This window comes from Chenopodium quinoa, unplaced genomic scaffold, assembly GCF_001683475.1.
Source record: "Chenopodium quinoa cultivar QQ74 unplaced genomic scaffold, ASM168347v1, whole genome shotgun sequence".
Classification (NCBI taxonomy): Eukaryota; Viridiplantae; Streptophyta; class Magnoliopsida; order Caryophyllales; family Amaranthaceae; genus Chenopodium; species Chenopodium quinoa.
Window position 1 is genome coordinate 879,060 of NW_018744582.1, and position 22,280 is coordinate 901,339.

The 22,280-nt window shown below is 34.1% G+C and overlaps 3 protein-coding genes across 3 annotated transcripts; 1 reads left to right on the top strand and 2 right to left on the bottom strand.

Moving 5' to 3' along the window:
• Window positions 1-4,701: 4,701 nt before the first annotated feature.
• On the bottom strand, window positions 4,702-12,322 carry LOC110699193 (glucosidase 2 subunit beta-like). Its single transcript, XM_021876685.1, has 16 exons — window positions 12,040-12,322; window positions 11,826-11,945; window positions 11,299-11,394; window positions 10,969-11,208; window positions 9,553-9,749; window positions 8,609-8,674; window positions 8,423-8,488; window positions 7,783-8,134; window positions 7,560-7,664; window positions 7,335-7,436; window positions 7,167-7,224; window positions 6,362-6,430; window positions 5,608-5,695; window positions 5,465-5,526; window positions 5,277-5,328; window positions 4,702-5,183 (listed from the first exon to the last, which is right to left on the bottom strand). Exons 1-16 carry the CDS (start codon window positions 12,146-12,148, stop codon window positions 5,121-5,123), a joined length of 1,845 nt encoding a protein of 614 aa, XP_021732377.1. The 5' UTR covers window positions 12,149-12,322; the 3' UTR covers window positions 4,702-5,120.
• A 3,509-nt stretch (window positions 12,323-15,831) lies between these two features.
• LOC110699194 (18.3 kDa class I heat shock protein) lies at window positions 15,832-16,854 on the bottom strand. Its single transcript, XM_021876686.1, has one exon. The coding sequence runs from the start codon at window positions 16,506-16,508 to the stop codon at window positions 16,023-16,025; it is 486 nt and encodes a 161-aa protein (XP_021732378.1). The 5' UTR covers window positions 16,509-16,854; the 3' UTR covers window positions 15,832-16,022.
• Window positions 16,855-19,321: 2,467 nt separating this feature from the next.
• On the top strand, window positions 19,322-22,111 carry LOC110699195 (UDP-glycosyltransferase 76B1-like). Its single transcript, XM_021876687.1, has 2 exons — window positions 19,322-20,007; window positions 21,084-22,111. Exons 1-2 carry the CDS (start codon window positions 19,545-19,547, stop codon window positions 21,959-21,961), a joined length of 1,341 nt encoding a protein of 446 aa, XP_021732379.1. The 5' UTR covers window positions 19,322-19,544; the 3' UTR covers window positions 21,962-22,111.
• The last annotated feature ends 169 nt before the right edge of the window (window positions 22,112-22,280 follow it).

Here is a 22,280-nt window from a genome sequence, read left to right on the forward strand (position 1 = left end):
ATCTAAAGAAAAAGGTATTATAATAAGCACCTTAGACAATCACATAATTAGATGCTAATGTTATAATTTAGGAATGTTAAGATACCTAAAGCTTCATTTTCACTTATAAGAAAAAGAAGTTAAAAAAAAAAAAAAAAATCGATATTCGGCAAACTATGGAATAGTGATGGATTGTTTTTTTTTTTTTTTTTTTTTTTGGTAATTTTCTAGCTTTTACCTCTAACTTTTATTTTTTTGCTTTTACCTCCAAAATCTTTTTTTTTCCACCTCCAAAAACTTTAACTGATGAGAACTTTATTTAAGAAAAAATAAAACAGATAACTACCTTAATCTTTAAAGATTAAACACTATGTTTCACCTTTGAGTCGAGGATCAAACTCGTCACAAAAATCACCTGTAATTGGAGTATATCGATCAATTCTACGCATTACCACTTTGATGCATAAAAGGTGCTACCAATCATATGAAAACTGTTACTATATACCTCAAAGCTATCTCTAATAAGGTAATTAGAAAAAGCACATGGGAAAGTTACATGAATAATGATGCTTTAAGATTCTTTTCTTGTGAAGTTAGTTACAAGAATTGCTTAATAATATTGTTAGAATTTCTAATATTATGCTCATATTTAGCCGTCAATTACGTGTAATTCATGCACCCAACTTGCTTTCGATGGGTCTACACACCCTACATTCTACAGTGCTATTATGCTTTTACAAGTTATGTACAGTAATACCAATTTTTGTTTTTGCCCATTAGATTTAATCGTCTCTGGTACGGAAAATTTGAAGTACAGACCCCTAAACTATTTTCGGTTTGAAGTTTTTGAAAATTCTCAACTAAAATTTTGTAATTAAAGGAACAACTCAACCAAAAGGTTAAACTTTTTGGTTGAGATGGTCCTGTAACATCAAATTGTTCTCTTTGAAATATAAGGTGTTTTGATTTGATGATAGAGTCTAACTTGATTTAATCCGAATTCTTTTAAACTAATTATTATGAAACTCAACTAATTTAGTAGTAATTATTACACTTAACTTGATTTTTTTATTATCAAAATTGACTTTTAGTAATTAAAATCACATATAGTGGTTTAACACGGAGTATTATTTTTGCTTATATCATTAGTGTTTGGTATACATCTAATAACCACTCCGAACTTTATTATGTAAAAAACTAACCAGTTGTTAAAATCCCGATCCGGATCTTACGATCCTACGATTTTACGATTAAAAATTGCGTGATCGATCCGGATCTATGGTAGGATCTTAAAGTTTGTAGGATCTTACGATCTTACTCCGATATTAATTATGAGTGGTAGGATCTGAACACGATCCTACGATTTTATTACGATCCTACGATCCGATCCAACATTTTACTATAATATGAGACTTTGATTTATTTTGACATATTTTTTATTACTCATTAGGTTATATGCATCTAAATTTAATGTATTTAATAATTATCGCCAATAAATTAGCGAATCCGAGACATTAATACGATTCTATCAATTGACAACTTGCAATTGTCATAGTTAAGGTCTCATTCTCGACAAATTTGCACATAATTTATTAATTTAAACTTGTATTATTATTAATCTTCTAACTATCATACAGACAAAGCTAAATGAAGATCGACCTTTCTTAAGCAAACCAATGTCTTTTAGCATTGAAACCCCTTAGAAGAAATGTTTTTAAGTCAATTTATAGCATAATATATAATATTATTCGCAACTAAGTAGGATCTTACGATCCTACGATCCGATTCTATCAATTCGATCCCACCCCCTTCATCAATCCAAGGTAGGATCCTGATCCTAACAACCTTACAAATAAAGATATTAAATTACTTTTTTTTACTAGGGATATCTTATTAGAATCTTTAATACTTCGTATAAAGCTAGTGATAAATTTGATCAATTATAGGATACTGTCATTTTTACAATAAAAATCAACAAATCCGATCCTTGTTTCTTCATCTCACTTTCCTATTTATTAGAATATTAAATAGCCGCACTATATATCAAATAGTGATTTTGTGTAAAAAAAAAAAAAAAAAACTATATCTAGGGTGCTCTTGTGCATCTAGAGCTGTTACTTTAAAGTAGCTTGCGCAACAACTAATTGGAATGTATCAATGCACGAAGTACTTTTTTTGTATTTTAGCTCATGAAATGAAGTATGTACAATAGATTGTACGAGGATATAGTAACATTCAAACACATACACGCTTAATTGATACGGATTTAAAAAAGTGCAAACATTAAAATCTGATCAGGATAATTCTCCTTACTTTAAAAAAAAACACTTAATTAAATAGACCTACTAGTTAACTAGTTTCCCCAACAAGTAAAGGCTAACACATAAACCAAAACAAGCTAAAAATTGTCAACAATAATCATCCTCGTGTAAATAAATCACATCTTTACTTGAGGCTGAAAACAAGCAAGTATTTACAAGAGATATGATTTCAAATGAAATAATACGTGTTTTTTCATCTATCTCAATTGGTCCTTTTGATATTTGTGAAGGGAGAATGATTGTCCACAAATGGATACTCAATTAATGAATTAATCATATAGTATAAGAATATAAGATAAGGTCCAGCGCAAAAGATACATGATTGACATCATAGGCCCAAATTTTGCATTCCAAGCAAAGTACTTATTAATAAAATCTTCATCCACATGAATTACTTAAAAATATTATTATTAAAAGAAATCAATATTGGATTAAGCGTGTTGCCTAAGTAGAATTGTTTTAGTATAGGAGTCAAATTATGCAACCATTTAATGATATATCCAATTGGATTGATTACTTTACAACACAACTTTGATCAAATATATATGGTATAGTAGCTAACTTTTTCCCGAGTACTTTTTATTGCTTCATCAAATAATCCCTTAGTCTTATCAAAATCCAACTTTTTTTCTTTTTGATTTTAAATCTAATCACGTTTTTTAATAGTGCAACAATACACAATTCTTATTGAGCGACTGAGCGTATTACCCACTCCTTTATTGTACTCGTACATGTCTATATCGTACAACTCTTTTTTCAGTTTACTAATTATTTTTTTTAATGATTTATTGTATTGTTACTACATCTTTTTAACGCTTTGATTCTAATTTAAATCCATTAAAACATCGGAACAATTGGAAAAAGGTGCTATACAATCACACCGATCATATTGATCTCCATAATTATTTTGGTAATTGTCGTAGACCCTTTACTGATAGCGCTTAGTTTCACTATCACAATATAATTATGGCTACATCATTTTGATAAGCCTAATCAACGCCAATTACAGTTTCTTAATTGAGAGAATTTAGGAGTAATTGTTAGTCTTTCATACAGAACCCATGTGCTATGATGTAACTTAATTAACACGATATGAAGGCTACCATGTGAAATTTCTGTTATCAATAATACGTCCATGCATAATTTTTTTTGTTAGTTACTGCTTAACACTCACTTGGTTGTTGGAGAAGTCTGATTTTCCCTCTTAAATTTTTATTATTATATACAAGGATATTCCCTCTTAAATAAGATATTACATTCCCATAATTAGTAATTATCATTTATCACTTGATATGTACTCCAATGATGGATTCTAAAAATTAAGAATACGGTAATTATTGTCAAGTCTTTACTTCGAGTGATCCAAGGGCAATTATTGGTTCGTACACCCAATGAACATAAAAACAGAACATAGAATATTATTTTACTTGGGTGCATCATTTAGCATTATGCGTCTGGATGCACCTACTAATTTGCAACCTATACACTCTAAGTTATGCTATAATTTTTAGTCCAATCTTATTTCCCGGGCCTATTTTGTTTTTATTTTAATAGTTGTATAAGACTCTTAATCCAAATTTATCCACAGTAATTAGAATTTTCAAATTTATTAAATTTCAACATTTTATCTATCATAGAAGACGTAAACACATTGTTATCGAACCACATTAAATATGTGTTCTTATTAGTTTATCTTTGTTTAATCAATTTCGCATCTATTTGGATGATGATTTGTCATTTTGTAGGATCCTTTATAATAAGTTTGTCTATAATATAACTGAACGAGGTATAGAAAGTCAACAGGATGCATGTAGATTACCCAACAAAACTAAAAAGTCAAATATTGTCTCATGATGAGCAGCCATCCACCAAGTCCTAGCAAGGCGTGCCCTGTTAGCAATAATGTTAGACCGAATGAGACATTATCATTTTAATTATTATTCTTAACCAAAGTATCCCATGAACATCAAGGTTTGTTGGGGCCGGCTGATTTCAAAATCTATTGTTACATTTTTTAAAAATTAGATTACTCGTAGACATTGTTAGCAACATATGGTTTTTATTTTTTTTATATGTAAATATAGGTGTATATACATATATATACACTAGTGTATTATATAGCCTGGAATTCCTCTCGATTCTTCATAGTGATTCCCCTCGAAAGGACGGCCACCTAATGTAATTGTTCTAATCTTTAAATAAAACACAAAAAAATAGTATAAGAGCACCATAGTAAAAATTTTAGGGGCTAATGCAAATAATTTTTGCAGCTGGACTTGGTCCATGTTAGAACTTCATTTTTGGATATATATTAGTTTGGCCAGTTTATATCACATAATACAGGTGAAAAAAGATTCCTGATTCCCAATTACCTTATGACCTATGTTAACCAGCATGTCTATTTGCTAACTGACCAAAACATTGGATTAGTAAAAAATATAAATTCAATCCATAACCCTCTTGACAGCAGATAAATTATGCTAATTACCATAAGATTGTTACAGATTCCTGATGATGTAACTGGCTGATCCTAAATATCAAAATCTTAAACTCTATTACAATAAATTATGCCGTGAGATTCTTTCATATGGGCTCAATGGTTCAAATGAACAGTGTCATCAATAACAGGATTAAAATTTGGCTGTTTCTGACTTGTTATCGATAAGCACCTGAGAGCTTTAATCTGTTTAGAACTATTAGCTGCAAAATCTGCTCAGAAACATCACGCACCAGTACCAGGTACTATTTCAGCTTCCAGCAAGAGGGTGCGAGGCTTCTTCAGAGTATAATATCCATTCTTTCAAGATACCCTCACAGACTCTATAGCTCATCGTGATTGGGCGGTTGCTGTCTGTTCAAGGCATCCAGCTTTTGTTGCAACTCCTACAAAATTCAAGTGAACTCCACTTGCATCAGATATGTTGTCACGGGAGTCAGAAAGGAAATAAGTCTATAAACATAAGGAAAGTGAAATACCTTGAGCTTTTCTTCAACACAGACACCTGGTGTCGATAACAAAGCAACATACCTGTAACAAGATTGAGTTAAACAGGCAGTAAACTCTTTCCATCTCACTAAAATTTACCCGAACTCCACCCAAAATTTTGACATGGTGCGTGAGTTTGGGGGGGGGGGGGGTGAATTAGAAGAAACAAGGAACATACTCGCAACGACTTGGTTCGTCTACATCAGTAAGGTCATTCTTCAAGCCACACCTGAGCTTGACCTGAGGAAAAATAAAGATTGTAGTTTTAAGGAAGTACTTTCAAACTAAATTTTAAAATCAGTATAATTTTAAAAGATATACCTTTAAACTCCTATCAGGTCCATTCCAGCATTTATCACCATTTGAAAAGAGCATGGTTTTGTACGAGTCCTCGAACCTTTCCCACTGTCTGTATAATTGAAAATAAGAATTTTAGACAAACCAGGATGTTCCAACATTAGAAACCAATTGCTTCATAGGTTAAAAAAAATTGCAGGAGCAGCTATAAAAGAAATCAAAATCTCTGACATAGTATCTACATCTACACAAAGCCTAATAAACACTTTACAAGCCAAATATAGTACTCAATTGAATTTCAATAAAGTACTAATCATAATATAAGTCAGGGTTGGAAATTAAATACAAGGTGTGGATATACAATATCATAATTTCCTTTTCTCAATTCAATCTGAAAAGAGCCTAACTGCTGTAATAAATATAAATATCATAGTTTTGAATGCAAAAGGTTCCAATAATGTAGGAAATTGGAGATATTTTGAATTTCAGCTTTTCTAACAAGTGCTGCAAATTCAAGATTTACTGTTCCACAATTTCAGGCAGAACGACACAGCACAAAAGATCTTAAGTGAAGAAAAAAGCATAAATAGAAAGGCAGAAAGACTCCTGTCACTACCCACTTGGACCTAATGTTTCTCTGAGCCTCAAAGTGCTACCGTCTCGATTAATTCAAAATTTGCTAAACCATCAAAGTAAACAATATGGCAAACTCTTTATTTAAGTAGAGCAATAAACGATGATGCATCAGTGAAAATACGAGAGAGCCACAAGTGCTTACCCCAAACGCGTGGTCATGTGTCCCTCCTCTTGGGTAGCCTTTTTATAAGGGCAGACCTTGTAAACATACCTAAAATTACAACCAAAAAGTCAAATAAACAGTAGGTATGTAACATACTTTATTAATAGTTGAGAAATGTGTTATATTAGGTGGTGAAAGTAGGGATTGGTCCTCAAAATTAAGTTATTTATCTGAGATCTTATTTGGTCAAACTAATAACCTACATACATAGGACAAGGATTGAGTCTTGAGTGACCAGGACATTTAAGAAAGGTAAGTTTTTACGAGTTAATAGAGGAATAGGGATGATTAAAGAAACAGCAATATTACTCAGGTAAGGTCACATAAGGAGATCAAGGCTCCAATGGAACAGGTAAGGTTATGAGAGACTCAGCATTTACAAATAAGACAGGTAAGGATGCAAAAATCTGCCCCACTTTCTTTTTGATGCCAGACTCAGTGGATACTTAATAACAAGCATGAAAGTAATGAACTAATGATACAGCAATACATGTAACTATGGAAGACAAGGTCAATTAGGAGTAGAAAGCAATTGTGTTAGGCACAAGTTTCAGCAATGATTCCGCATACTGAATTTCCAATTTTACTTGTATCCAAAACTAGTTACTTTCCTCCATTCTTTAAAATTGCAACATTTTGACTTAGAAACTATTCACACACTCTACTTTGACTATCTTTGGCATATAATTCAAGTGGGATCTTGTTATAGTCATCTCAATATGTATTTTTAGATCATCACTTTCTTATAATTTTTACTTATTGGGAGAAAAGAATATGTAATTACTTGTTTTGCTTGGTCTCGAAACAGCGATCATAGAGTGAATAAAATTCCTTTTCGGGTCCTGTTAAGAATCATAGTTAGAAGGATATAAACTTGAAGGTGATGACAGCATCACTAATAATTTCCAACCGAAGAGAATAGATACAAGTAGCATTTAATTACTATACTTACCAAAGTCCAGTTTTAATTTTTCAGATAAACTTGAAATCCTTGATTGTATTTTCGATAATTTGGCACTTGATTCATCATATTCCTTTCGAACTTGAGCAGCATCTAAAGATGTCATATAAGGAATAAATTCAGCATATCTACATATAGGAGTCAACAAAGAAAATTCTGTGCCTCAGTAGCAGCAATAGAAATTACATTTAAAAAGATCAAAGCAGACCAATGCACCTGATATGTTCAATGGAGTCTGAAACAAGTTAACAGCCTGGAGTATGTTTTTCACTGTTTTTTGTATCTTCTCCAACCAAGATGGATTACTTAAGGCAGTTAGATCTAAAACACCATGTGATGATTCCAAGCAACCAACAAATAGAAAAGCCATAAGTCCAGTGCAATAACAAAGGCATATTAAATAATGAACAGTAATCCAATGAAGACAGAAACTACATACCTGGCTCTACTGATTCATCGTCGGAATCTGACCTGTATGAACTGGAATCCTCATGATCCCCTGCAGTAAAATCATCATCCAAGTGTTCGTCAGCATCATTTTCGTCATACTTGTGGTCATTTGCATAATTTTCATCATATTTGTGGTCATTCTCTTCGAGTTCTGAAGCGTAGCCATCATAATCTTCCTCATTCACATCTTTGGGTAGCTCGTCCACATGATCATTATCTTTCACTTCATCAGATTCTCCAGGCTTGTGTTCAGCTTTTTCTCCTGTCCAACGAGAAGCAACTAGACGGCCCAGTTCTTCCTTAGACAAACCTTCTGTATTTTCCAATCCAGCTGTCTCATGCTACAATAAATAAAGCAAATCCAAAGCTTGGGGTCAAGAAAACATTACTTTTGAATAAACGTAAAAAGACATATTAGGATGCTATCACATGGTCAATCAAACTGACAATAAACATAAAACACTTTCTCATCTTGCCAGAACATCATGACATATAATACATCCCAAAACTTTGCAAACATGATGTAAAAAATACACACAAAATTCAATCATACAAAAATACTTTGTTAAGTGATAGTATTAACTATTAAGAATGATATTATATTGAGAAAATGTGTTTCAGGGACAGACCTCCTTTTCATGTTCAGAATCAGATTCAGATGCAACAGCGTGCTCTTCATTGTTCTCCTTTGCAGGCTTAACACATTAAATATAAGGTATCAGCATGATAAAAATATATGTAGAGATTTCTAATGAAACATCATTTTCTAATGGGGAGGGGTAGCAATTGCTATAATGAACCAAATTCCTGTTTACCGGCTCAGCTTCATTGTTAGAAGCCCCATCAACTGGCTCAATCTTGGAATCCACTTCTGCAACACCCTGTGTCATGCAATGAATCGGGTTAACCCACCACAAGCCATACGGGTCTATGAGAGGAGAAAGAAACAACAGCAAGAGCAGCCAACAACAGAGCAGCCAGCAACAGCAAACAAGGAGCAGGAACAGGACAAAATCGTTTAATGCATCACTAAGGGGTGTGGTGACTGTTCTGATTTTCTGAAGGCCACCCACAGCAGTACATGATAAAATCTATTCATTATTAGGGTCCTTGTAATGAGGGGGAACTTGGTATAAAAAGGGATAGCAATGCAATAGTAGTTTTTATGTGATTGTTGATGTTATAGTAGAGTAGTAGTAGCTGTAGTATTTCTCCAAGAGTCAAGCTTTAGCTTAGACCTCAGTTTTCATTGTAGCCGTTATTCACAAATAGCAATCAAATATCCCAAGCTTCCCTCTGTTTGTGAGTTTACTGTTACATTCAAGCAATCAGTTAATTGAGTCTATAGCATGTCAGAAATAATTAGATATAACTCAAACATGCAGAAACTGAGAACGGTGAGAAGTGAGGAACAAGATGAAATTACAAAAGTATATACTTTGTAAGTAATAGTGGAGAAATTGAGTATACTAAGTCATAAAATCTTCACATAATCTATCTCTATGGACTTTCCATGAAAGAGGAAGAAAGCATGATGCTATAATTCTGAAGCCCAATACAGCCAAATAGATACAAAAAAAAAAGAAAGAATAAGCTTTAGAGTACCAAATTCTAGACTTATGCAATACAGAGTAGTATAGTCCACCCTTAGCTACGGAGAACATGATTAAACGACCAAAAGAAGGGGCGTCAAAAACTAATAACCAAAAAGGCACAATCAATGCTCATATGTAGAGAAAGATTAGGCATTTGGTCAAACCTTCTCTGAAGAATCATCAAGATTGCCTATGACATCGTCATTTGTACTATCACCATGATTTTCCTTCCCACTTTCCACCTTCTCCTCATCTTCTGTTTTCTTCAGATCAGATTCATTTTCCACCTCCTTGAGCTTTTCTTCTTTTTCCTTCTCTAAGCGTACCTTCTCCTCTGCTTTCTCAATCTGTTCTTTACGCTCTACAAGACAGAAGATGCAAAACATCAATTACTGCAGATATAGAACCCCCAAGAGTCTGTGGAAATTTTTTTGGAACTAAGGGATCCCAAAATTTACCACAAAATCATGCAATCGGCAGAAAGGGGGAAAAAAAAAAGCAAATCTAAGCAGATAGCAACGTTGAATTAATGGTGTAACTGATGTAAACGAAGTCAATTGAGCACCATTTGTCAAGGAAAGTGGTATGAATATGATGGAGAAAACGGACTTTAAGTTGGAGGCAAATAGTCCCAATTTAGAATAAGACAAATCTCTTAAAAATCTTGCGGTGAATGCTCTCCTATTTATTTGTGTGTATGCTTTTGGGAAAGCAAGAATTTACTTTGTTCAAGCATCAGTTTATGTTAAATTTTGGCTAGAGATCCCCACTGACCCATATACTCTTCCATTTGGGGGATATTATTGGGTGTGGTACACAGTATGTACAGAATACATAGGCAAGGCCAGCACCAACCACGGTAAGGTCCAAAATGTGGCACGACCCAACAGGGGCATGAAGACATGGACCTTACCTAGGTCATAGTTACCACTTAGTCACTTACCATAAATGATGAGAAAAATAAACCATGGGTTTAACATTTTTTTTCCAATTATATCTTAGTTTAATATTCACTTAGAATATTAATAAAACCATTAGCTTATTACAAATACTTCTAACTACTTTCAATGGCATAGTAATAATAGTAGTATTTAGTAATTCTTTCAGATTTAAAAACATAAATGACATGTAAAACACAGACACAATTTAAGGCACGAAGGTCAAACTACGAATTCTTGTAGATACTAGAAAAATAAGTACCAAAGGCCTGATTAGCATGCAGACTAGGCATGGGCATGGACCACAGTTTGGCAAGGCATGTGACCTGAGCCATATCTAAGAATACATAGGAGTCATCGTTGCCATTGGGGTTCAACCCTAGCACCTTCAGCTTTCTATAGAGTAGGAATTGCCAATGGCATTCAAATTCAAAAGACAAAGCCGGCTAAAGCAACTTGACTTCATGCAAGTTGTCAACACATTGGTAAGACATTTCAATGACACATCAAAGTTCAAACTTATGTCCTGAGTTTATGGTACTTCCATAGTTCCATGCATATAAGACTATCCAAAATAAAATAAAATAGATGAGAAGAGCATGGCCCTAATCATCATAACTATTAAAGAAAGATAGTACATACCCTTGAGTTGTTGAACTAGGCCCTTCAATACTTTCTCCTCATTCTTGATCTTGGACAACTCAGCCTCATCTTTGGCAAAAGCTAGCTTCCCTTGCTCAATTTCTTTTCTCCGCAATGCAACCCCCTCCTTAAATGTTGCAATCTTCTTTGTCAATTTGTCCCTAGCTGCCTTCCCAGCTTCCCAACATGTATTTTGGCACTTAACTTTACCATCATACTCATCACTTCCATCACAGCAATCTACACTAAGGCAATAAATTTCTTCATATGCTCAAAAAGGCAAAACAGAACATAACACATCATACTGAATTCAATTAACCAAGTTCTTACCACAAATGCCATCATTTACTCTCGATGAAAATAATACAACAGGGATATGCCCTGCATTCGGGCAATAGAATTTTCCATTTGGACACGCCGATGTCCCTGCAAGTTCAGCTCATGTACACATCAAATTGTATCGTTAAACATGACACGTACACCTTCACTATTAAATATACAGTTTGATCAGTCCCAACTTCCCTAGTACATTGTTCTAATCATCATATACAAGGATTAATATGATTTCTCCAAAATAACTCTTCCACCTTCCTCACCTCACTCATTTCAACTTTTCAAGTATGGGGCATCATGGAAAACCCATCTGCGACCAATTACCATTATTTCGCGAAAAGTGACAACTTTTTCCAGTCATCTTGTAAACGTTCAAAATTATTACTTCGAAAATGAATTCAATGAGGCAAATCGTACGAGCAAGGCAGCTAGCTAAAATCCCTAATCACACAATTCAATTCATAGCATAATACATAGCATAGCTCAAAAGAAAGTGCATTAAAAAGGCTTTCAACAACACATACCGGGTTCATCGGAACCATCAGTACAGTCGCAGAAATCATCATTAAGCTGACTCCGATTAATTTTCTTGGATCCATCTTTGCATTTTATGAATTCTAACGCTGTGTTGTAATACTTCCCATCTGATAAAAACCAATGATAATCTTAATAATCTTAACTACATTATCAAATATCAAAATTAAACAAAAATTGTGGAAATATGAATGGACAAACTACCTTCTGGGGAGATGCCGAGAAGAGAATTAGCGGAAACAGAATTTGATTTGACGATGGAGGGAGCTACAAAGATTAGAATCCAAATTAATTGAATCAGCTTTGAATTCATCTTCCACCGCCCCAAAATTACTGGGAAAATGAAGCTCTATTAAGAATCTAATCAAGTTTTCTTCGCAATTTCTTGTTTCGTCAGTTATATTTCTGAATGTTTGATCAAAAAATTGAAGCTAACTTTTCGGTGAAAAAATTAGGGTTTTCTGATTGGATTAATACTCAGGGCAGACTTGGATTGGGAGAGATGTATTATTAGAGTAATAAAAATCAAACTAGAGAAGTGATAGTGATGGTATGATGGTAAGAAAAATTATTTAGTGATGGTGTGGTATGAGGTGAAGAAAGAGGAACTAATATCCTCATTTTAGGGGTAATAATTACACTAGGGGGAGGGTGGGTAAGTATTACCCTCACTACGAGAGTAATAATTCCTCATCTCCCTCTTTCCTCATGGCACAATTACTTTATTTTATTAGTAAACAACATGCCTCCTACAGCAAAACCTCTAATTACTTATGTTTTTTCAAGTTTGACTTTTATTACCCTCTTAATATAGTACCCCTAATCCAAGCAAGACCTCAGTGGTAATTATTCAGCTCAAACTTCAATAAATGGGAAATTCAATATAGTTGCAGAAAATTTGACAGTAGTGAAGACAGAGAGAGGAGAAAGAAATGACTGAAATCGGTACATTTGAGCAACATGTGCAGTTCGGGAGCAAGTGAGAGTAAGCTGGAAAATTGGGGAAGCAACGTCGTTTGGAATTGTAAATTTCGAGACATTTGTTTTCAGTGTTTACCGAATCAACGGGTTTGGACTTTGGGCCGTGAAACTATTTCAGGCAAGTCCAAGGTCCCGTTCTTTTGAGCTGCTCTGCTGAAATCTGTCCTGCTTTGCCCTACCCTGCTCTGCAGTGTGTGGAAGCTCTGCCCTGCTCTGCTCTGCTGAAATCTGCTCGGCTTTGCTGAAAACTGCTCTGCTCTACTAATCCCTGCTCTGCTCTGCCCATAAGCTCAAAAGAACAGGGCCCAAGTTGGTAAGTTGTGATAATAGCGGGTTGTATGTTTGTAACCTTGTATTTTTTTTTCATTCTTTGGAAAAATTGCAAGCTTATAACTCATAAGTCATAAATTTGACATAACCCGACCTGCATGTGTGAACGGAGAAATCTCCTCACTCAAATATGACCTTCAGCTAATGTTATATTATCCGACAAATCAAAATTAAAGGACCTATCAATTTTATGTTCCAAATTACTTGTATTTAGATTTAGAAATTACTCGTATTACACAATGCATATAAACTCAAACGTCTCACCATTCACCAATCTAACAACACAAGGAGAAGATTGACTTTGTACTCAATAATAATTTCTTGAATTTTGTTTCAAATTTGATTCCCCATTTTATAAAGTTTGTTAGCCATTTGGTTTGATTCTTTGATACTTCGTATTTCCCTCAATATTTAATAGAATACACCAGTTATAATTTACACAATATTTATTATTTTATTTTGTTAACACACAAGGTTAGAGAGTAGTATTAATTGTCCATGGTCATCAAACATCTTTATACACCCTAATAACATATTGGGCATGTGTCAGATAAAAAAAAACGAAAAAAAAAAACCATTGGGTAACCTTAAGCTTTTTTTTATTTTTTATTTTTATTTTTATTTTTATTTTTATTTTTTTATTTGTACAAAGGTCACGACAAACAAACAACACTACAGTAAACTAACTAAAAAGACCAGCAAAGGAAACGACAGTCGCGAGCACGCACAACCAACCAATGTGCGAGAGCAACCCAAGTCATAGGCACCTTACAAAGCCGACAAGCGGAAAAGCGGGGGAGAATCTCTTGAATTTCCTGAAACACCCACAAATAGGAAATATCGGTAGTACCATAATGCCGAAACATGGAGATCAATGCCGCGCAATCCGTGTAAATGAGAAGGCGAAGATAACCCTGGCGAACAGCTGCCCGAAGAACCCACAAACAAGCTTAAAGCTCCGCCTGGAAAGCACAGATAGCCCAACTAGCTCTGGCACTACCCTCAAGAACTCTATCCGATAAAACCTCCAGGACCAATCCACGCTTGCATTGTTATCCTGACTAAGCCAAGCACCATCCAAAATCAGACAATGATCGAGAGGGTAACCTTAAGTTTATTACTTGAAAATTGTGTTGCTAACATTTGCTTAAAAAAAAGGCAAAATTAAGGTCGAAAGTTCATAGAACATATTTATTATATAGATGAGTGAACGAAATAATAAAATAGTTGAATCATACATTTTGGGACAAGTGAGTGAAATAATGTCATACAATGTGACATTTTTTAGAGGTATTCAAAAGATAATTAGTGTATACTCTTACAAATGAGTGAAAAATCAGTGAAAAATCAGTGAGCGAAACATGCTAGAATGTCAAACTTGAATAAGACCTTGTTCCTTTGAGCTGCTCTGCTCTGCTTAAAAATAATAATTAATATTTAATAAAAATAAAAATAATAATTATTAATATTTAATAATACTAACTAATATTTATAGATAATTATAATTAATATTTAATAATAATAATAATAATTAATATATAATATTGATAATAATTTAATATTTTATATTATTTAACACATTTTCTAATATTAAAAAAAAAATCTAAAAAAAAAACCAAATAATAATAATAATAATAATAAATAAATAAATAATGATAATAATGCAGCAATAATAATAATAATAATAATAAATAATTAATGATAATAATGTAATAATAATAATAATAATAATAATAATAATAATAATGCTGAAATCTGCTAAGCTTTGCGCTACTCTGCTCTGCCCTACTTTGCCCAAAAGCTCAATAGATCAGGGCCTAATACAAGTATCAACTCTAATAGAACTTTTTTTCTTTTTTTTTTACACAACTTTAGATCATGTTTGGTTAGAGAGTTTTTTTTTTTTTTTTTTTGAAATGAATTCAATTAAACTATTATCATTACTAAGTATTTAGTTAAAAGATTTTGGTAACAATTACCATTATCTAAGGGTAATGATTTTCACTATTATTACCTCTCTAAACCCTAAGGTAACATTATTCTTACCCCTTTCAGACAAATAGAAAATGAACTATGGTTAAGTGAATCATTTTAGAATTTGGAATAACACAATTGAAATCATTCTTTTTTAACGAGTATTTACATGCGATCACCTTGTAACTATATAAATTCAGAATTTAAATCGGATTAACTCTTGTACGTGCTTAATATCTCCAACCAACCAACCAACAAAGATATTTTTCATGGAAATTTTTAGATTTCAAGGTTTGATATTCCAAATTGGACTTAAGAATATTAATTTCCTACTAATGATCCACTCAAGCTACTGATTTGATTGACACATCAATATTCATCTAATTCCATTATTCGCCCATTATTTACATTAATTTTGAACTTATGTATATTGCCCTTTTGTAGACTTTCAGCAGCTAACTGTAACATTCTCAAAAATCTCTTGCCATTAACCTATACCAGCTTCAATTACCGCCAATACATCCCTCAAAATTCATTCAACTATCGCATAACTAATTTTAGTTATATTATGAATATATGATTTAACTTGATCTATATCCAGAAACAGGGGTAGATTATACAGAGTAATATTTGACTGGTTAATACAACTGTATGAATCAAAACAACTTGGAAAAAAAAATAAAATTAAACAAAATTAAATGAGAGATAGTATAACACAAAATTTGTTTTTATTATTATTTAACAACGATCATATATTACATACTACTCGAACTGAAAACATACTGAATAAAAACAGAGACCACAATTTTTTTTTTCGACAATTTATTACAAAAGAGTTTACTCACAGACGATCGAACTTGTTTCTCACTCGAAATTCCCAGAAAACAAGGTTTATTAATTAATTAAGAAACGTTGATAGATTTAACCTCAGGTTTAGGAGCTTCAACCTTGGGAACAGTAACAGTAAGAACACCATTCTCCATAGCAGCTTTGACATTATCAACCTTAGCATTATCGGGTAGCCTAAACTTCCTCATAAACTGACCAGAACTCCTCTCAACACGATGCCAAGTATCATTCTTCTCTTCCTTTTCTCTTGCCCGCTGCCCGCTGATTCTGAGGACATTTCCGTCTTCAACCTCGACTTTCACCTCCTCTTTCTTCACTCCGGGAAGATCGGCCTTGAAGACGTGAGCCTCCGGAGTCTCCCTCCAGTCGATGCGAGCGTTGGCGAAGGCGGCGGTTTCGGAGGCGGTGCCGGAGCGAGGGACGGTGGTGAGGGAGGAAGGGAGGTCGAAGAATGGGTCCCATACGTCGAGGGAGAATGGATCGAAGATGTTGCTGCGACGGTTGGTGGTGTTGAACCAGTTGTTTGGGATTAGCGACATTGTTGATTGATTGATGATCAAATTGGAGAGATTTGTGTTTTTTTTTTAGGGTTTTTTTGGGAGAATTTTTGTTTGCTGTGAATTTGCTGATTTCTGATGCAGATGGAGGGGGTTGAATTTATAGGAGAAGGTGACGAAGGAGAGATGATTTCATGAGATTTCTGGAAAGTGGATAACGTGTTAAAGGGAGAGCATGGAGGAATTGATGGGAAGAATGTAGAATACCCAGAATTGCCTAGAGCTTACTGTCCATTGGGTGTCTAGAACGTTCTACGCTAGACATGAAATTTCTCAATTTTTCTCTCTTAGCATGGTAAAATCGATGTCAATATTATGGGCTTTATGGCTTTTTTTTGGGGTGTGGTTTAGAATCACTTACTTTAGAATTTATTTTACACACCATTTAATCAAAAAAAAAAAAAAAATCTCTAAACTAAAGAATTTTTACTCGTGTTAAGTTTAACATATTAGTGATTATGAACTACATACCTATTTATCATCAACATATAAAAATGCTCGTATATTCGTTCTTGGTACAAGTAACTAGTTATACATTTATACGTATCACAGTACTCATTTATTCGTTCACATTTCAGTACTCTTTTTTGGTACATAATTTATCTTCCATTTTATATGTTTGTCGTTTAACAAATGCACCCTAATTGTTAAACATGATCATCATACTATCAAAAACATCATACCTCCTTCCACAAACCTATTGTTGCATTAAAATTCTACCTAAAGGTGGTTATGGGTCGTGTCATGACTTATCAGGCTTGATCTACGTATAAGCTCACTATACATGTTGTACTAACTAAGTCGATGAAGTCTTGTCAAGTTTCCATGTCTAGGCCAAATTGCACCTACCTTAACATGTTTTTGACATGCAGCGCCAAGGGAGGAGGTTGCTGCCAAGGGAGGAGGAAGGGGAGGGGGTGGTTGGTTGGTGGTTGGGGGTGGTGGTTTTTTTATATATAAATTAGATCTAATTATTTAGTAATTTGATGGGTTAGAGATTAATTAGAAGAAATGGGAGGAAATCAGAGTTTAATTAAGTTAATTAGAAGGTAATTAAGGATATAGGTATCCTCTTGCAAAAAAAAAAATGAACGTGGTGGTTTTTTTTAACCAAAAAAGCTTTTAAAAGATCTTTTTTCGCAAAATGGTGTTTTTAAAAGGTTTTTTTCTGACAAATTTTCCTAATAAATGCGAAATAACTTAATATAATTAGAGTTCACAAATAGAGTAAGGAAAAAGGTAGAATTCGAGATTAAGTTAGACTAATTTTATCTCAATAATATTAGTACTCCACTATTCCGTACATTTTATGATTGGGTTGGGTCATGATTCGTATTTTGGGTCGTTCATTTTGTTATTTATTGGGCTCTGCGTTATTAAATTGTTACCCGATATATTTTCAGAAATTTGTAACCGCTCAATTACCGGGGTACATCTTCTCTGTTTTTTGATACCAGTGTATCCAATTGGCCACCACGTGCTCGATAAAATGCTCAAGAGAAAGAGGGATAAAAACAGGGCTCCAATGGAGTTTAGCTCAGAGTATAAACAAATACAGCTCAAAATATTTCTGGGAAATTACCTTATAAATGGTCACTTTCAGTATCTTTCAAACCATGTGAACGGGCATACAGGCAAATTGTCCTTAACAAAGGTACTGCCTCTCCCTTTACTGGCTAAAAGTTGTCCCTCTGGTTTATTTCCAATATACCCCCTTAAATTCATTGCTTTATTGTGATTTTGACATTCAATTTTGTGCAAGATTTGCTTCTTTTAATTGATATGATGATTACACATTGTAATAACGACAACAACAAAACCTTAAATCCTACCAAAATGATTTAGGATAGGCTAACATGAATTGTTTGGAAAAAAAATAAAAAATAAAAAATAGTGAAATAAAAAAAACAATCATGATCAGGGATCATTAGTCCTTTGCATTGGAAATTCTATAGTGGTCGTTTGAAATATGACTACCAGAGTCTAATTATTGCACATGCAAGGTTAGTGAAAACTTGTACTCGTACGTCTCGTAGTAGGAATGTAGGATTACTTCCTTTTCGATACATGGTGTCACATTATTAAACAGTCGATAATACGGAGTGTGAATGTACGTTACATGTTCGTGGATGACAATTACGGAGTAGTAAGTCTCAACTCGTACAAACACGTTAGACAACACTTTAAGATAAGGTCAGTCAATAGAAGATGTATGTTAGCCTGTTATGCAGATGTTTTCTTGATGATTCTAATTTCCTCTCTGCTATATGCCAACTTGGTCTTGAAGAGACTAACTATAGATTTAATTAAGCTTAGGAAAAACTAAGTTTAAAGACCATTGCCCGCAGTGAGGAGAAAAAAAACCTCTCAATCTCTCTCTACCCACTTTCTCACTCTTCGCATCCAATTCCTCTCATGAGAAATTCCACACTAATGCTTTAAAAAAAAAACTCCTCATCACTCTTTCTCCCACTATTTTCTATACCCCACTATAATACACATCACTTTATTTATATTCTTTATAATTATGTTAATATAATTATGTATTAGAAATTGAGAAATTAGTGAATATAGGAGATTTTTTTGGTTTTTGAAAATATATCAAAAAATATGAAAATGGATGTCTATTTGTAAGAAAAAAAATTATGACGTTGGTGATTTTTTTTTTTTTTTTTTATAGTTTAAACGGTAATATACTGTTTGAAATAATATTGCCGTTGCAAAAATTTAAAAAAAAAAGGAAAAATGCTGATGCAGTGGGGCCCACGCCTTTTACTGTTCATCATCAAGTTCCTCTCAATAGTTGCGCGGGAACAAAAGCTCTCAACTTTGGGGATTTTTCCTCTACTGATGTAAAAGCTTGGTTTTTTATTTTACACTCTTATTCCACTCGTGAGGGGTTTTTCCCTCAATGGTGGGAGTGCTCTTAACAATAAAACCAATGTTTCTGCTAGCAAACATCTTACACGTTTGATATATACACCAGAAATTAGAGCCAAGCCAGCTGAATTGGATAAGATGAGACGAAGATTGGTGCTTTTCCCTTTACCATTGCAAGGGCATCAGACACCCATGCTTCTGCTTGCAAGCATCTTATATTCAAAAGGCTTCTCCATTTCTATTATTCATACACAATTCAACTCACCTAATCCTGATAATTACCCACATTTTACTTTCCATCCTATTTCTGAGAGCTTGTTGGGCTGTAAAGCTTCTAATGCAGATGTTATAGGACTTCTGAATACGCTTAACGTTTACTGTGTGGTGCCTTTCAGGGATCTTTTGGCTCAGATACTGTCACAGAACGCTGTCAAAGAGCCTGTTGCTTGCTTAATTACTGATGCTATGTGGCACTTCACACAAGATGTTGCAGACAACCTCATGCTCCCAAGGATTGTGTTGCGGACCAGTAATCCATCATCTTTTGTTGCATTTTCTTCTTTGTCGTATTTTCGAGAAAATGGGTACCTCTCGGCTCAAGGTATGATATCAAAACATTTGCTTTTGTTTTGTTCCACTTTTGTTTGTACTGCCTTGCTAATAACAAGTACAAATAGATCACTCCCTAGTTGAGAAGCTATTTATCCCCAAGAAATGGAAAATACAATGTCTGAATGCCACCATATTATTTATAAAACTAATTATTCATGTTTCAAACTTTGTTTATTTAGCTGTTTGGTAGGAGTAGAAAATGGAAAAGAAAGGAAAATAATTTAAGTAAATGTATAGCTTTTCCTCCCACAATCATGAATTTGGATAGAATGGAATACATGAGATTTTCCTTCATAATTTTTTCAAAATCCTCTAAAATTAATTACCAAATTAATGAATTATTTCAGTGAAATACTAGTTACTTTCCTTTCCCTTCTTTAACATCTTTGAAAATTTTAAATCCGGACGAACAATAATTTAACTCGTGCCTTCAGATAGTTTCCAAGTGTCATGTTAGGATTCATGTTTTTGTTATTTGGAGAGTGTCATCATGTGAATATGTGTCAATATCATGATCTCGCATTGGAGTCCTGTGTCAGATTTTGAAATTTTCAAGGTTATCCTCTGCTGTCCTATAGAGAAGAGCAGGCAATAATACAATAAAGGACTGAGCAGCTCTATATGTTTTAAATTCTTCTGGAGGCTGCATTGGTTGCAAGCTCCTCTGTCGGCTTAACAACATTGTAGATATTATATCATTCTACGCGCTGTCTTTTCTTTCAAATGAATCCATGAAAATACGGCTAGAAGTCATACAGTAGTGTACAATGTGTGGAGTATTTGATGAAGTTTACAAAGATTTATTTGTGCAGAAATTGATATATCGTAAAATGAGACACAAACTTACCTAGTTCATTATGTAATTGTGTGTGTATTATACATCACTTGTAGCCTTTAAGGGCCTTTAAAAATATAGGAGTAGAAGACAATATATGCTGACAAGCAACTGTTTCAAAATTAGGACCGGACTTATTTTCTGACCATTTGATTCTCTGAGATCAGGACTGGACTTATACTTTTCGTTTAGTTTTCCCATTTTTTTTTTAATCTTCTTATGCTCCTCAGGTTGTCAATTGGAAGAGAAAGTGCCAGAGCTTCCACCTTTGAAAATGAAAGACATTCCCATACTTGGCACACGTGATCTAGAAGCAACTTATGGATTAGTTTGTAACATGATAGAAAAGACCAAGTCCTCAAGAGGACTCATATTCAACTCCTTTGAGGAACTTGAAGGTCCTGCACTGGCCATGCTCCAACAAGACTTTAACATTCCCATTTTTGCAATTGGCCCGTTTCACAAGCAGGCTCCATCTTTATCAAGTGGCTTGTTAACGCAAGAACGAGACTGCATTTCCTGGTTGAATGCTCATGCACCCAAGTCAGTGCTATATATTAGCTTTGGAAGCATAGCTGCAGTTAGTGAGGCAGATTTTCTGGAGATTGCCTGGGGCTTAGCAAATAGCAAGCAACCATTCTTATGGGCTATTCGGCCTGGGTTGGTCCGTGGCTTAGATGGGCCTGCTCCACTGCCAACTGGGTTCTTGGAGAAAATTGCAAAGCAAGGCCGGATTGTTACATGGGCCCCACAAGACGAGGTTTTGGCCCATCCTGCAGTTGGAGGATTTATGACTCACAGTGGCTGGAACTCGACCTTGGAAAGTATTTGTGAAGGTGTACCAATGCTCTGTTTTCCTTGCTTTGGTGATCAGATGGTTAATGCTAGACATGTAACTGATGTGTGGAAGGTGGGTTTGCGATTTGAGAATGGACTAAACAGAGATGATATAGAGAACTCTATCAGAAGAGTGCTGGTGGAAAACGAAGGCAAGGAGATGAGTCAGAGTTTGGCATGTTTGAAAGAGAAGGCAAGTCTTTGTCTAGCAGCTGGTGGATCCTCTCACAAGTCCTTGGAAACCTTGGTTTCACATATCTTATCATTTTGATTATTTTACTTCATGATAAATGTGTACCCCTTTGGACCCTCTCCTTGACATTAATTAAGTGTAGGTGACTTTTCAATGTGATCAAATGTTGTTTTCTATGTACCCAATTATCTGCACTGCAATGGTATTTAATTTTATGCCTTTCTCAAATAATGACTAGCTCCTCTCCTTTATCTGTAGTTTTCTGATGATAAAATTGGCTGTCTCAGTCTGTGGAAAAACATGTTAGAAGTCAAAGCAATTACGCAGCTTATACATTGCAAAATGCACATCTATATCTAATTTACAGTGTACCATCAATTTTATATGCAAACTATAG